At 43.2% G+C, this 17,272-nt stretch overlaps 1 protein-coding gene across 1 annotated transcript in view; it reads left to right on the forward strand.

The window, feature by feature from the left end:
- Positions 1-17,272, forward strand: part of SUSD5 (sushi domain containing 5) — a 46,344-nt gene that overhangs the window by 18,733 nt on the left and 10,339 nt on the right. The window contains exons 3-4 of the mRNA XM_030484365.1: positions 3,872-3,990; positions 16,831-17,019. Coding sequence (XP_030340225.1) covers positions 3,872-3,990; positions 16,831-17,019 — 308 coding nt within the window. The remainder of the gene's footprint in view (positions 1-3,871; positions 3,991-16,830; positions 17,020-17,272) is intronic.

The following is a 17,272-nucleotide window of genomic DNA, read 5'->3' on the forward strand; positions in this document are numbered from 1 at the left end:
AGTTGAAGGCTTCTGGGAAGTCTGGTTCATACCTTATTGTGCTATGTTACATTTTCTCATCGTGTGTGAACATGATCAATGCAATATATGAGTCATGGCACAGGAAAACAATGATCAGTATGGCCGACCTTTGATCTTTCTTTGGGGTAGGTTCAGAAGAAGGACTGTTAATTGTTCTTAGTTGGATGAGTCATATCATACAGCAGGAATTAAGCTGAGGTTCAACATAGTGCTCTGTGTTTACTCATGTGAGAGAAGAGGCATCATGAAGCAGGCTGTTTGTTCTTCTAGGCTGGGTAGCAACAGACTGAGAAGATTCTCAGTACTTTTTGGCTTGGTTTTTCAAGGAACCAAAGGAGACACCATCAGGCACCCTACCCTTTCCATCAGAGAGCAGTGGCTGTTGTCAACACCACTAAAACCCCTCTTTTCCCCACTATATTTTTACCTTACTGATAGTATATGGTACTTACACAGTCTGTAGCGATAGTATATCTGATTTTTATGCTGAGATTGTGAGTTCATGGCTGCGTGAGAGTAATTTTCAGAGATGCATGGATGTTTCATATTTCATGCAGATGTGTATTAAATATAGAGGATTATTATGGATGACCTGCAGTCTGAACTCGGTATGTTTCTTCTGAGCATGTCTACTTTCATAAGAGATCTCCATAGAAGGAAAAATAAAATTGCATCCGTTTCTTAAATACAGGATACAAAATCATGCATTACACTGCTCTAACCATCAGATCACAATGTATGCTGAGTAATGAGCAAGTCTGTAGAAGTCTGATTATTACATGAAAGCAACAATAACTAGAATAAAATTCCCTGCATGACTACATTCTTCTAAATGACTGGGTTGGTGGGTGTATCCCTAAAAAAAGTATAAAGTTTGTGCCATTCTCTCAACTATGATGCATGCCCCAGTGCAACTATTCTAGATAGGAAAGAAACAAACCCAGCAACATATTTCCCCAACCTCTCAGGAGGGTGCTAGAAAGAGCAGGAAAAATATAGGATTTTTTGTTTCTTATTTCAGCATGGTAACATTGCTGCTGAAGAAATGTTAAAATATGTTGAATTCTGAATTGATAGCCTTTTTTCAGTCCCCAAATGAAAAATGTAAGAAAGTTAAAAGCATCAGAACCTACGTTTTAGAACTGAGACAAAGCTCTACCTATGTATTTAATCTATAATTATAGATGAAAACCTAGCATTTTAGGATTTAGGGAAACCTATACCCTCCCCCCCAAGAACTCAAAGAAAAGAGACTACTACTGTATACTTTTAGCCATACCTGGAGTCCTAGTGACTGCAAAGAGATTATTTCTATGCCAACAGCGTTGCAGGTCTGATCCTGAGACCCACTACTCAGAAATGCTGAGCACTCTTGAAGCTCCTTTCAGCAGCAGCAGTAACAGCTTACTGAAGACGTTTAAAGCTTGCAAGACTGAGCTTGTGGTAGGAAACTACTGACAAAAAGGAGGAATGAGAGATATGAAATAGACTATTTTTTTTCTGTTTTTTATATGTGTACAAGACATGACTTCTCTCATCACAGGAGACTTAGTTTAGTGAGAAATATATTTAAAAAATCTTAATGTCATTTACAGCCTTTATTTATGTGTAATGATAAAATTATATGCAAGACAAACCTTTGTAAGTTTGGTCTCACTGGATAGCAGCTAAGAAATGCTCTTAAAATTAATACACTTATCAATATATCCCATCAACTACAAACTTGTAATACTTGGGAAAAAAAAGTAAGAAAAACTTGCTTTTGAAATACACAATCTTACACGTGAGCTACATATCCTGTTTTGGAGATGACCTGAGTATACTAAGGATGCATCACCCACAGATAACTTTTTAGCCTACTGAAGAAATGATAAAGAAACTACAGTGCTTTGGAGAGAAGCAAAATATATTGTCTAGAAATTGGAATTAGAAATCAGAAAATTCAGGATAAGATTTTCAAAAGTGGCTTCCTTGATTGAGCACAGAAAGGAATGTGGGCTGATTTTCAGAGACCAGAATTATATGATGGCAACAATCTCTGTTAGTGTTTGTTTTTTAAAAGAGACTGAAGTCTAAAGTACACAATTACAGACGAAAGGCACAAATTTTTAAAGACATGTCAGTATGTGTCTACTCAGTGTTGCAAGGCATAAGTGATCCAAGTATCTAAGTGAGTAACTGGAAAGATGAAAGTTGGTAAGTAAATTTTGAAAGAAGGCATAACTGTTTCATTCACTTAGGCCCTGTAAGACCTAGTGGAACGATATGAGAATACATACAAAAATTTTCTACTTGATGGCCTGATTCTCCCAGTCATCTGAACTCACTTTGGCAGATCAAGTCACTTTTGTCGAGGTGCCTGATTACTACTGACTTAGAGGACTCAGACTTTAAATGCATTAAATTCTAAAAGAACTTAATTTTAAACCTGTATGGACAATATTGTCCTTCAATCAACCAACCCCCCAAAAAATCAAGGGGTGTGTTCCTTACAAAAGAAACATATGATTTGAAATCATAAAGGAGCTTTCAGTAGGGGATGTCATCATGTTGTTTTCTAGAGCAGAAGTGTGGTAGGAACCATTCTGGTACGTATGCGTGACCACCATCATATGGCTTGTTTCATGTTGCTTTTGTTTGTTTACACTAAAGAACATTAAAGTTGCGTATTTAACTGCTCAGAAACTAACACATGCCAGAATGAAGATGGTCTGTACAGTCGTAATTCAGCCCACTTGTGTAATCAATTGTGACATAGTATTTAAGTACATGATCAAGTACTGGGCTTCCACTGGATCTTTTCCATGGTCAGTGAATGGGCAACATTTATTTTATTCCCCAAACTTGAGTGTGGAACTGACAGCAAAATTAGTTCAACCATTGCACAATACACAAGGATAAATTTCTTCCACTGGAAGGATTCCTCTGTAGAAAGCATTTTTGTCTTGCTTTCACTAGAATAGCTGACCCTGCAATGCTTCTACAAACCTGCTGTCCACAAAAAATAAACCCCACACCATTAATATCCAGCTGCAAAAATTTGGGCTGAATTCGCTTTCCCAGCCTTTGTAACTTTAGTGTCACAGTAAAACCAGTATTTTCTACAACAATCTGTCTTCTATTTGTTAGTTTTAAGCAGCCAGCACAGCTGAGAGAAGACATAATTAGTAATCTCTTCCTTCACGTTTAGCATCTATGGAGTTGTAAAATGAAATACAGATCTATTACCTTTGTTCAAGCCTACAAAGGGCAGCAGGATGGATTAGGTACTGCTGAGTACCAAACCAGAAGAAATGGGGTTTACACAAAGGTTGGAAATTACTGTTCAAAAAAATTAAAATCTTGAGTTCTTCTTCCAAGAACTCAAGATAAATTTTCTGAGCTTGCCTGTGTTAGCTTTTGAGCAGTTCAATATGCAAACTTAATGGTCTTTTGATGTAAAATGCTAATGATTTATAATCTTTTGTATCAAATCTTGAGTTTTCTATTCATTTTCATCCAGGTGCCATGGGTGGGAATTTGTATTGCTGGAATGTGAGAGCAGAATGTGACCTAAAATACTCTGGGACTTCATCTGATGTTTAGAAGTATTAGAGAATATAAGAAGATAAACACACTTTATTGCTTCCTATGCCTTGAACTGATCTACAGCAAACATTTTTTTAATTACTTCTAATTCTCCTTTAGCTTTTTTCACAGATCTTCCCACACTAATGCCTTATGTGCCAACTCTTAAACAGTTAAGCTGAGGCTAAAGCCTGACTACTGTAATAAAAGATCTCCAAATGTCACCTGCATGTACAGCTCCAGAAGATTTCTGATTTTTTTTTCTTCTTCTCCTTTATTTTAGGACAATTATATGCAGAAAGACGGGCAACAAACAGCAGAGCGTGAAAGCCATTGATGTTAAAATTGAAAACGACCCCTTTGTGAATGACCACTATGACGCTTTTTGTGTAAAGGATGAAGGTCAGCACTGATATACTATTGAAATAATGCACAGTCATCGCTGTCTTGCAACATTAAAAGTTTTGCCTTAGATTTTTCTTCTGCTGAGAAGCAAAGAGAGAATGTTAAGGAATAAATCTTTATAGTCATCCACTAAGTGAGCCAACTGCTGCAAAGACATTGGTTGCAGAAAACAAATTGCATTACCATTTGTCTTTGCTGCAGTTTAGCAAGTTCAAACAGCACTACTGATCTGGAAGAACCCATTTTGGTGTTCACAGAACTTTATGGAAAAGAATATATCTGGCACCAATGTAACAGAGATGCCTGAAGCATACTGAGCATGTAAATGAATGTAACTCAGAAAGCTGAATTCCAACTGCAAAACACCACACTGTTGCATATCTATCAGTATACAACATTTATACATAAATAACTTCATTGCCTTCATTTTAGTTTTGTTTTGTTTTGGGTTTTTTTTTTTTTTGTTAACAAGTGTAGACCAGCCCACAAGGGACTCTGGTATGTCATGGATAATTCTGAAAACCAAGTTATTTCCAATTTATGTTGATGCTTAAACTTTTTGATATTCAAATGCCAGAATCCACAAGCAAAGATGGATTCTCAAGGCCAAAAGTAAATTGTTACTGGTAGGAAGGATTGTGTAAAAAAGTTTGGGAACCCCTGAAACAGGTTGTTGTTGTTGGCAGCGAAGTTTCATCTCTCATTTCCAAGAAAAGCAGGGGCAAGAAGATGGCATTTACTGAGAAACAGTGAGTTCACCACACATGGAGGCATTTTGATAGTGGCGGCAGTGGGAATGACTGAAGTGAAATGTGGCAGAGGTGATGCATTATTTGATGCGCACCCAGTCATTCAGAAATGTCAGAGTTTGACTGACCATCCTCTACAGTAAACCTCATGGTATCAACTCCAGGCTCCGTGCTGCTATGAGCGATGCCAGCTCCATTGCCCAGTTGCTAATGCTGTCACACAAGCACTGTTGTGTTTTCTTCCATGCAGCTCCTCACATGTAGGAGCAGCTCCCTGTAAACATCTGCAGAACTCTCTCATTGTCTTCCTTCAAATCTCTCTTTTGTCATCATCTCCCCCCTCGAGAAAAACCTTGCGGTGAGTGGGACAGCTGTGGGATGCTGAAATCATTGGCCACTATTGTTCCGTTGTGCTCTTGTGCTCCCCTGTCTGTCTCCACCTGCTGCATCTGAGCTTACATGTAGATGCTGGATCTTGGGAAAGGAATTGTCTTTGCCCTTTGCATTTGGTTACTGCTTGTGGCAAAGGGGCAGTAAAGGTGAAGATAAGAACATAGTCTCACAGTGCTTGTTGGGAAGGAATACTACATAGGACTCAGAAACTGCATATTTAAAAGTCAGGGAAAAATTTGGATCATTTGCAAAGGAGAGACCATTATGAACAACTTATTTTGTACAAGGCAGGGAGTTTCCTGGTGACAGAATGGGATGATCATGCTAATGCACTTACCAAATAGTCGTTACACACTGAAACATTTCTGATGACAATAAGGTCCCCTCTGATTTGAATATATAAAAAATTGTGGATGCATCATTGATGTTTGAATAGAAAGGCTAAAGCAAACTTGTGTGGCAGAGCCTAGACTGTAGTCGGTATGAAAAGAGCAAAATCCAGGAAGGAAATAGCTTTAACATGCAAGTGTAACACGCAGGAACACAAGCCAGCACAAAGCAGTTGACTGAAAGAACACCCTCTACCTCAGGGATGCTGCTTTTAGTTTTGGGAAGTAAATATCCACTAAGAAGCAGCAGCAGCAAACCCTGCATCACAGCCTCAGACAGCACATTTGCTTTGCTGTTTTATACACGTGGCTAATAACTACATGTCTAAGTTATGATCAATGAGTTGTTTCTTACTTGAAACCTCTCCAGTATGTTTTTTTTCTTTTAGAGAAGTGGACATTGATTTTAACTGATATAACTTCAATTATAATACAGTAATGTATTAGCGTTAAGACCTGTGTATTGAAATCAAGTACAAAAAGCAAGTTGTTTTGCCCTGCCGAAAGTGATAAATCCCAGATTTCTCACACTGAGACCTATGTCCCCATTCACAGTAACAGCAAGCCCTTTCATTTCTTCCATATTCATCCAACCAATAATCTGCAGTCCTACATGAAATTAATCTGGTTCTTTCTCCAGTATTTCTTACCCTCCACTCATCATCTCCCCGCCTTCAGGGCACTCTCAGCTCCTTGCTGGGTCTGGGCATGGCTGGCTGGACTGAGTGCTGCATGTGCTGTGGCTGCCTTAGAGCTACAAATATGCTGGTTTGTCCACCCGTGTGCAATGCTGACTGCCTGGCCAGCGCTGCTTGTGGGGATGGATAGGAGCTGAGTCCTACTTATGCCCATCCCAATGGAAAAGATGCCTAGCTGTGGCTCTTTCCTCTTTTAAACTCATCAAAATGAGCAGGTACTCAGCAGCTTTGCCTTTGTCAGACTTGGCTGAGATCAGCCAAAGGCTCAGACAAACTGTCACGTTGAGGACAGACAGAAGGAACAGTCACATCAGTCTTCTTCAGAAACTGAGTTGATGATAGTAGCTCTTCACAATTCTGTCTTAGAACAATTAGATCTTAGAGTTGTGCAAAAGGCGTCTTGAACTGCCATGAAATTTCTAGTAGAAACCATCATATAACTCCCTTCTTAGGCCTTGATTTATAATTAATCTTTAATCAATTAACATTTAGTGCACTAATGTGTTCAGTTGAATTGCTTAAGTGTACACCTTGGTGCGCCCCAACAGCCAGGACAGTGGTCAGATGCTAGCAAGAGCTCTGGGTGTGCTTACAGAATCAGGCTTTTACAAATAAAAATGCCAGAGAGAGAGATACCTTTTTTTGTGCTTCTGAAATGGATTTTGTTCTGTAACCACAGAACAATCATAGCAGTCTTTGATACTACGAGTTATGTTTTACAGGGAATTAGTATTGAGAGTTATGTTTGACAGGGAAAGATGTAGCTGCAATGTTTCATGAATGCTGTGAGTATAGCCATGGTTTTCGCAGTACAGAGACATTTGTCTTCTCAGTTTCTTGTAAACAAATGTTTTACACAAACATTAGGGTCAGGAAGACAATTCTATGCCAGCTCAGGATCTGCTGAGATCAGAAAGTTTCTCTCTCAGCCTTGAGTGCAAAATTTACCTAAAAATATATTAGATTCTGCCTAATCTGAAAATTGAGTATCACCAAGTAAGTCAGATCTGGCACACAGAGTGTGTATTTGTTTTCTATCAAAGCTCGTAAGAAAACGCCTCAAGGTATAGAAGAGAGAAAGCAAGAAAAACAGAAAGTTGGAATTTTCCCTACCAATCTTCTTTTTTTGTGGGACCACATGCCATTCAGCTTCATATGTGTATAATCCTCTTGGTTCCCTTTCTTCTATTTATTTTTAAATGCAACAAAGGAAAGATCTCTTTGTTAATAGCTCCCACATTTTCCTGGTTCTTTCTTTCAGTGACCCACTGATATTTACAGGCAACAAGTAAGATCTCTATTCCATAAGGCTTTGATTTGCTGCCACCATAGAAAAACTAAACAGGCAGTGACTTGTAGTGTGTAGAGCATAAATGCAAATCAAAAGTCATTTTAAATGACTGCTGGCTCCAGCTACCCGTCAAAGTTTGATGGCTTATGTATTTATTTCAGTTTGCCTTTGTCAGCAGTAAGAAAAAAAAGAAATTAGTATGTTTTCTACTACAAATATATTAAATATACTTTACAAGAATACTCAAACTGCAATTTGTTTTATGTAATATTTGAACCACTTCTCTGTATTTGTCATGCTTTGCTGTGGATATGAAGTTCTTCATTTTTATATTGCTACAGCTTTCTTTTCCAGAACTTTGCACATAGGTGACAGTGAATTTCCAGCTACCTGGTGATGTCATTTAAATTGATAAATTCTTACAAGCCCTATCTGATGTAAGAGGTATTGGCATCCTAACATTGCTATCTTACAAGCAGCACTTACACTGGCTATGACTGAGTTTTGGTTCTTCGTCCTCTATCTGTACTCAGTATTTTTATCCAAAAAGAAAAATTCCATATACTTAGTGTCTCTGCAATCAAGAAGAAAACCGCACACCCACACTCATCTTTCACAGGGCTGAACTTTAAGAGTTGTGTTTTCCAATTTCTTAATGATGAGATGACATCCTATAAATTCCAGTGGTCTGTCTGGAAAAGCTCTGCTGAATGGGGTGGTTGTAACAGGGGATGTTTTACGTCAAAGAGCATGTTTCATGTCAGCTTTCAGAGCATGGGACACAGTTAAAGTAGCAGAATTAACAGCAGAAGATAGTCAGATTTCAGTAGATTACCAATTCTGCCAAGTGGCATGGAAGCTGAGTCTGCATCTTTTTCATGCTGATTGTTTTTTGTATTGATTTTAAGCTGTCCTTTCTGTAGACAGTATTCTATCAAGACATCTCAAGAAAATCTTTACAAACTGATGGGTTGCTTCTAGTTTAAAACATGAAAATGCTTCTGGAGGAATCTGGACTAGGGAGGAGGAGTGCTGTCCTCTGTCCCTTGTAAAAAATAGCTACTGAGTCTAATAGGTCTGTAGGCAGAGCCATCACTAGCCCTAATGTATCTATGCTCAACACTTACATCTTTAGTCTGTCATGTATTCACATTCATTTGTCAGATGGTGACTCTATCCTGATTTCTACCCATGTACATTGAGTTCTTTATTGACTGTGGTGGTGATTTTCACTCCAGGAGACAGTCTGTGCAAATTACTGCTGACATAAGGATCTTCTGTGTACTTCAGCATTGCCTTATACCCGTGCTGTGCTGTCTTTCTGTGTAACGCAATCCACCCTTGCTTACTGGAAGTCAGCTACCAATGTGTGGAGCCCTGTTAGGTGTTTGACCTCACTGTCAATATGTGGCAAACTTAGGAAGGGTCACGATGTCCAGAACCAGATTCCAAGTTTCCAGGTTTGAGATGTGATCTCACACACAAGCAGGCAGAGTGTGTGATCTGCTGGATGGGGCTTGAGAGTCAAGGACATCTTCTACTGGGCAGCATGCACTGGGCTTATATTTTAGCAAGCAGTAAGAAAATACGCTGGTTTACAGGAGGGTAAATGAGGGCAAAAGCAGTGCTCCATATATAGAGTTCAGCACTAGAGGAGCCCAGTCCTCATCTACCAGTGTCACAACTCCAGGCAACTGCTGTGGTCAGCTTAAAAAAGAGCACTGCTTTTCCTCTACATGACAAGGTGCCGCCAACAAACCCTCTGTCACGTTTCATGGCCCAGATCTGCCTCCCCTCTACCACCAAGAAAACGGCCTCAATGCCAGCACTGAGCATAGGCTGTTGTTCCAAACAAGCCCATGCTTTGCCAGCTTCTGGTACAAAGGCTGCAGACAAAAACCTGAAGCCTGTCCACAGGAGTGGCTCAGTTTGATGAGCTGTTGTGCCAGTGTTACTGCTGTACCTGTACCAGAAAAAACAGGTCTGGCAAAAGGCTGAGCAGGAATTGTCACAGCAACTGAGATTGCAGCAGGACAAGGAGCCGTAAGATGCTGCAGCCCAGAAAATTCCTCTACATCTTACACAGTTGAGGGCAGCAGCAAAATGGATGCAGGAACTTGAGCATGTCTTTGCAGGGTATCAGCCTTCACTTATGTTTGTCCAAGCTGTCACTCAATATGCTCTACAGCAATGATGAGACCTTACAAAGTCTCATATGAGAGAGTCAAAAGTTCCCCATAGAGTGTCCATCCATTAACATCTTTTAAATCTCTGCTTTTCTTTCTATCCACACATCAGTCAGATCTCTCCTTCAGTATCTCATAATTCTCTTGTTACCATGTCTGTTGCTAGCTTTTACAGTAAAGCTCCCTTCTCTCCTGGTAGGTTACAATGTTCTTTTTGAATGTGTTCGCCGTATTTAACTAACTTAATTGTTACTTTTCTGCTTCCTCTGGCCACACGATTAAGAAGGAAGGCTCTGCAGATAATAATACCCTCTGATGTATAATTATCCCATGCAGCTTTGGGATCAATACTTCCCTCAGAGCAGATACATGGCTCCCATTTGTACTGATGGAAGCAGCTACATAAATGAAGTATGCTTTACTATGAAGCAATATTTTTTTTACTCCTTTCATCCACATCCATCTCTAGTCATCCAACCAGTTCACAGGAAAGGCATTAGCTGCTAACTGGTCCTCACTTCCTTGGATGCCAAGCCTCCATAAGACTGTATATAAACTGAGCTTTGTGTAGTCTCAAGAGCTTGTTTTTTCTGTCAGTGTGTGTGTGTGTGTGCATAATTCCCACTAACTTCTGAAGGTGTTAGACAGTATATATGTATGTGTACATTACGGAGAATAGACTTCAAAGCTTTGACTTTGGTAGCGTATCCTTTAAATTAGTGGCAGATATTTTTCAGCATACCTGGCTGAGAAGTGGTTAGCAACATCTATAAATTTCTAAAAGCCTGATCCAAAAGAACTTTCACAGAGCATGGATGTTTATCCTAGGATTTTCCTTTCACTACAAGGTAAAAAACGGGCAACATAAATAAATCGTATTTCTAAATAAACATGGATTTACCTATGTCTGGGTCAGAAGTGAGTAGATGATGGGAAAAGCTGCAGCCAGGACTCACAATAATCTTGCAGAATGTCCCTGGGGCAAAAGCAGGAAAGCCTGAGCTTTTGCAGAGAGTAGACTGACAGAAAAAAAGCTTTTCTGTCAAAACTACTGCCCATGGAAAACCCTGGACGTGAACTGGTGTCAATGGAAATGTTTGTAACATCTTGTGCTGACGCTGTCTTAAAAGCAGACTTTAGCAAAGTAGCAAGGGTGCTCGCTGAAGATGCTTCTCCTTCTGCATGTTTAGGAGCATAGCCTTGGAGATCATTTTTTCAGCTTCCAAGCAAAAGTCTTTCCAAGGAACATAATCTTTGCTTAGCCAATTAAGTAATTAGGTTTTTGTGCCAAGGCCAACTGTTACAACAGGAAAGATCAATGCTAGAACACAGACCTGGCCCTAAGTTTTCCTATCCTGTATAATTACAAGAACTCCTGAGCTATTACCTATTAGCCTTTTCATTCTCGGTTGTTCTGTATCTGGACAAAAGCAGGTTTTGAATCTTCAGTTACTTTGGCAAGTGGAGCAGTTGTTTTTTCTTCCACAGTCAATAAGGACTCTAGAACTACTGGAAAAAATCCCAGATTTGAGAAAGAATACAGAAGTGTTTATTTGTACTAACACTGCACACTTTGTCCATTGGGTTTTTTAGTAAAATCATGTTCTTGCATTATAGGTTTTCCTGTTTTGGTTGTTTTGGTTTTTCTGTAACCAAGAGATGTCTATTCCAAAAGAGACTATAAAATATCTGGAGTAAAGGGGGACATGGCAAACACCTCTTGAAAAGCACCTCTGAGAGAGAAAGGTTTCTCCTCACCTTTAAGTGAGGAGAAACCCCAATGCTTAGAAGTTCTTTAGATCTTGACCCACCTTTTTAACAATAGCCAAGATTGGTTAAACCTGAAAAAAGAGTTAAAATTCAGTTTACACTGGTGTTAGTAGTTTTCTGTCTGCCTCCTCTCTGCACTTCTTTCGTGCAACAAAAAATTCAGTTGTCATTGTTTATAGTAATTTTTGCTTCCTGGCTTCTAGCGCTATCAGCAGAAATATTATCAAACACCTCATTAGATTTTATATCCTGATAGAATCATAGAATCATAGAATAGTTAGGGTTGGAAAGGACCTTAAGATCATCTAGTTCCAACCCCTGTGCCATGGGCAGGGACACCGTGCACTAAACCATGTCGCCCAAGGCTCCATCCGGCCTGGCTTTGAACACCCCCAGGGATGGAGCATTCACAAACTTCCTTGGGCAACCCATTCCAGTGCTTCACCACCCTCACTGTAAAGAACTTCTTCCTTATAGCTAACCTAAACTTCCCCTGTGTAAGTTTGAAGCCATTACCCCTTGTCCTATCACTACAGTCCCTGATGAAGAGTCCTTCCCCAGCATCCTTGTAGGCCCCCTTCAGATACTGGAAGGCCGCTATGAGGTCTCCACACAGCCTTCTCTTCTCCAGGCTGAACAGCCCCAACTTTCCCAGCCTGTCTTCATACGGGAGGTGCACCAGCCCTCTTATCATCCTCGTGGCCCTCCTCTGGACTCGCTCCAACAGCTCCATGTCCTTTTTATGTTGAGGACACCAGAACTGTACGCAGTACTCCAAGTGAGGTCTCACAAGAGCAGAGTAGAGGGGCAGGATCACCTCCTTCGACCTGCTGGTCACGCTTCTTTTGATGCAGCTCAGGATACAGTTGGCTTTCTCGGCTGCAAGCACACGCTGAAGCCACCTCATGTTAAGCTTCTCATCAACCAAGACCCCCAAGTCCTTCTCTGCAGGGCTGCTCTGAATCTCTTCTCTGCCCAACCTGTAACTGTGTCTGGGATTGCCCCAACCCAGGTGTAGGATCTTGCACTTGGTTGAACTTCATGAGGTTGGCATCGGGCCACCTCACAAGTGTGTCAAGGTCCCTCTGGATGGCATCCCTTCCCTCCAGCGTATCAACCGAACCACACAGCTTGGTGTCATCGGCAAACCCGCTGAGCGTGCACTCAATCCCACTGTCCATGTCACTGACAAACATGTTGAACAAGATCGGTCCCAACACTGATCCCTGAGGGATACCACTTGTTACTGGTCTCCAACTGGACATTGAGCCATTGGCCACAACTCTTTGCGTGTGGCCATCCAGCCAGTTCTTTATCTACCAAGTGGTCCATCCATCAAATTGATGTCTCCAATTTAGAGACAAGGATGTTATGTGGGACAGTGTTGAACGCTTTGCACAAGTCCAGGTAGATGACGTCAACTGCTTTGCCCCTATCCATCACTTCCGTAGCCTCATCATAGAAGGCCACCAAATTGGTCAGGCAGGATTTCCCCTTAGTGAAGCCATGTTGGCTGTCACCAACCACCTCCTTGTTTTATCATGTGCCTTAGCATGCTTTCTAGGAGAATGTGCTCCAAGATTTTGCCAGGCACAGAGGTGAGACTGACTGGTCTATAGCTCCCATGGTCTTCCATTTTCCTCTTCTTGAAAATGGGGGTTATATTGCTCTTTTTCCAGTCGTTGGGAACTTCACCTGACTGCCATGATTTTTCAAATATGATGGACAGTGGCTTAGCAACTTCATTCACTGGCTCCTTCAGGACCTGCATATGGATTTCATCAGGTCCCATGGACTTGCGCACATTCAGGTTCTTAAGATGATCTCGAACCTGATCCTCTCCTACAGTGGGCCTAAGGTCTTCATTCTCACAGTCCCTGCATCTGCCTTCCAGGACTTGGGTGGTGTGGTCAGAGCATTTCCAGTGAAGACTGAGGCAAAGAAGTCATTAAGAACCTCAACCTTCTCCAGGGTGGCCAGTTCTCCTGATAGCTTCTGGAGAGGGCCCATGTTGTCCCTACTCTGTCTTTTATTTGCTACGTACCTATAGAAACCTTTCCTGTTATCTTTCACATCCCTTGCCAGATTTAATTCTAACTGAGCCTTAGTTTTCCTAACCTGGTCCCTAGCTTTCTGGACAACGTTCCTGTATTCTTCCCAGGCCTCTTGTCCTCACTTCCACCTTTTATAAGCTGCTTTTTTCCCCTCTAAGTTTCCTCAGCAGCTCCTTCTCCATCCATGGAGGTCTCCTGGTCCTCCTGCCACACTTCCTTCTAGTCGGGACACAACACTCCTGAGCTTGCAGCAGGTGATCCTTGAATATCAACCAGCAGTCTTGGGCTCCCCTGCCCTCTAGGACTATATCCCATGGAACTTTACTAAGCAGGTTCCTGAAGAGGCCAAAGTCTGCTCTCTTGAAGTCCAGGGCACTGAGCTTGCTGCATACTCTTCTCACTGTCCTGAGGATCTCGAACTCAACCATCTCATGATCGCTACAGCCAAAGCTTTCCTGGAGCATCACATTTCCAACCAGCCCCTCTCTCTTGGTGAGCACGAGGTCAAGCATGGCCCCTCTCCTTGTTGGTGCCTCTATTACTTGCAAGAGGAAGTTATCTTCCACACAATCAAGGAACCTCTTGGATTGCTTGTGTGGGGCCATACCGTCCCTTCAGCAGATATCAGGATGGTTGAAGTCCCCAATGAGGACAAGGGCCTGTGAGCGTGAGGCTGCTCCTATCTGTCTGTAGAGCGCTTCATCTACAGAGTCCTCTTGATCAGGCGGCCTGTAACAGACCCCCACAGTAATGTCCCCCATCGCTGTTCTCCCTTTGGCCCTGACCCACAAACTGTCTGTTGACTCATCACCTGTCCCCACAGAGAGTTCCATACTCTCCAGCCTATCACTGACATAAATAGCAACTCCCCGTCCCCGTCTGCCTGGCCTGTCTTTTCTAAAGAGCCTGTAGCCTCCTGTTCCAACACTCCAGTCATAGGAGCCATCCCACCATGTTTCTGTGATACCAACGATATCACATCCCTGTAGCCTTGCACACATCTCTAATTCCTCTTGTTTATTCCCCATACTATGGGCGTTTGCATAGAGGCATCTGAGCTGAGCTCCAAATGAAGCCGACTCATTGGCTGGAGCAGCTGAAATATCTCTACATTGCTCCAAGCACTTACTACAGGTTCTGGCAACTGATTGGGAGTGTTGGGATGGATCGATGTCCCCTTCCCCCAACACGTCTAGTTTAAAGCTGCCTTGATCAGCTTGTCAAGCCTCCTACCAAAACAGCTCTTCCCCTTGTCAGACCAGCTCCACCAGCCTCTAGTACACCTGGACTCCCAAACTGATTCCCATGTTCTAAATAACCAAACCCCTGACTATGGCACCACCATTCTAACCATTTATTAACCTGCCAACTCCGCCTAGCCTTTTTAAGGTCCTCCCCTTTAATCTGGAGGGTTGATGAAAAAACTATCTGAGCTCCAGAGCCCCTAACCACCTCTCCCAGGGCTCTGTAGTCCTTCTTAATGTTCTCCAGGCTACTGCAATCTATATCACTAGCACCCACATGGACCACTAGAAGGGAGTAATAGTCAGCAGGACTTACTAGGCCAGGCAGCCTCTCAGCAACATCCCTGATTCGAGCCCCTGGCAGGCAACACACCTCCCTCGAGACTGGGTCAGGCCAACAGATGGGTGCCTCTGTGCCTTTCAAAGTAGAGCCCCCTGCTACTATGACCTGCCGCTTTTTCCTGGAGGTCCCAGTAGTGATCCTCTTTACAGGTGGATCAGCAGGCTGTTCTTTTGGCAAAGTGTGCGTTTCCTCGTTGGCCCCTTGCAGAGCTGCAAAGCGGTTCTGGGTGGGGACATCAGATTTTAGAGGAAGCCCCTTGCTGTTAGTTGTCCTCTTCCTCCCTTTTTTGTTGTTTTTCTTCTTGTTACTAGTTCCCAGCTTCCTGGGTTAATGCCCTCCTCCTTTCCTGTATGAGCTATGATGGACGCTTGCGGCCCCGGCACAGTTTGGGCATGGGGCAGGCAGCCCAGCTTCCTCTCAGCTTCCCTGGCATCTTTTAGCTTACTGACAGTCTCCTGCAGCTCAGCCCCTGCTGCAGGAGGACCTCCACCAGGGCGCACCGAGTGCAGCCCTGCCCATTGTGCACCCTCGCCTCAAGAGACCAGTCGAGGCACTTCCTACACTCCGAGGTCTGCGCCGCAGCCTCCCCTCTCATCGGCTCTGTCTGGGTGCCTACGCTGGCCACCGCCGGGGCAGAGCTCCCAGAGCGGGCGCTGGTCCTGAGGCGAGTGCTCGCCATCCCGCTCGCTGCCCGCTCGCCCTGCCTGCGCGAACTGCCGCGCAAACTGCCGCGCCACGCCCTGACTGACGTGCCACGCCCTGACTGACGTGCCACGCCCTGACTGACGTGCCACGCCCTGGTCGCTCGCGCTCCCTGGGATGGGTTTTTCCCCACTGAGGGCTGGTGCCGTCACTCCTGGCTCCGCCCCCTGTGAGTCAGCTGCTCGCGTCAGCTGAGCTGCCGGCTCCTGGGCAAGTCCTGTCGAGGACTTGAGGCTCTCTCGGTGGCTCTGGCCGCTCCGAACTGAGGCTCGGGGACGCTGTGCTTCCCCCCGCTCCGGTGTTAAAGGCGTCCTCTCTGGAGATACCTCGGCAATTCAATAATTGAGAAATTTAGTTCTTCATATTCTCACAGAGAGCAGAGCTGTGTTACCCCTGGGTGTTGTTGAAGAGCACATGTCACCATTTATTTTAGGGTGTCTCTAACCTAAAATAGGGGGAATTTGAGTATCTGGGAAGAAACCTTTGATTTTGAGAAAGACTAGAAGGAATAGTCTGAAAACTGGCTGGTGTCCACTTGGACTTTCTGTGAAGGTGGTCTGGGTCATTGCTCAGCCTCTGCCTGCTTGCATTAAAGTGCCAGTCTTAAACAATTTCATAAGCAATTCTGCAGTTAAGAAAAATGACTTCTGTCCAAGCTTTTGCTTTCCAGTCCCAGCATACTCAAGCTTTTTTTACCCTTTGTAGAAGCAGGCAGAGAAGACAGCTGTACCTTAACATCCTGAGCTAACTTGCTGGAAACAAAGGCCCTCTAGTGCATTACACTTACACATGAATAACATCACAGTTATCATATCACAGCTATAGCCTAATATATACCTACACAATTACAGCTGACAACAGTTATGAAGGGGGATAAGAGCATGAATCAGATGAGATGTATGAATTCTGTGGACATGTGTAGGTTCTTCCTTGGTGTAACTCTTTTAGCGCTGCTGTTAGCACTGCATTTAAAGACTTTTGCAAGGTCTCTAAAATCTCATTTCTTTTTACCTTCCAGACAAGCCCTGCGGGGACCCACCTTCCTTCCCCCACACCATCCTGCATGGCCACACTGGCTTTGAAATGGGGGACGAGCTGCTGTATGTTTGCGCCCAGGGGTACATCATGGGCAACAAGGAGACAGCATTCACGCTGCTCTGCAATAGCTGCGGGGAGTGGTACGGGCAGGTTCAGGCCTGTGTCAAAGGTAAGCTCACCCAGCACATGCAGCATCCCTCCAGGAGGTCACAGCCTTCCATTGGCTCAACAGAGATGGTTTCAGGCCTACAGGGGTGCCTCCTCCTGGGCACATGAAGTCCCCATGAAGCTCTTGGGTGACTACAGCATCAGTGTCTTAGCTGGCTCAACAGGGCTCTTACAGCCCTGCTGGCAGACATCTCTAGTAAACCACAGGAGAGAATAATGTACTCATACTCACATGCGCATAAAGTTCTTTTTTC

The sequence above is a fragment of the Strigops habroptila genome, chromosome 1, assembly GCF_004027225.2.
Source record: "Strigops habroptila isolate Jane chromosome 1, bStrHab1.2.pri, whole genome shotgun sequence".
Lineage (NCBI taxonomy): Eukaryota > Metazoa > Chordata > Aves > Psittaciformes > Psittacidae > Strigops > Strigops habroptila.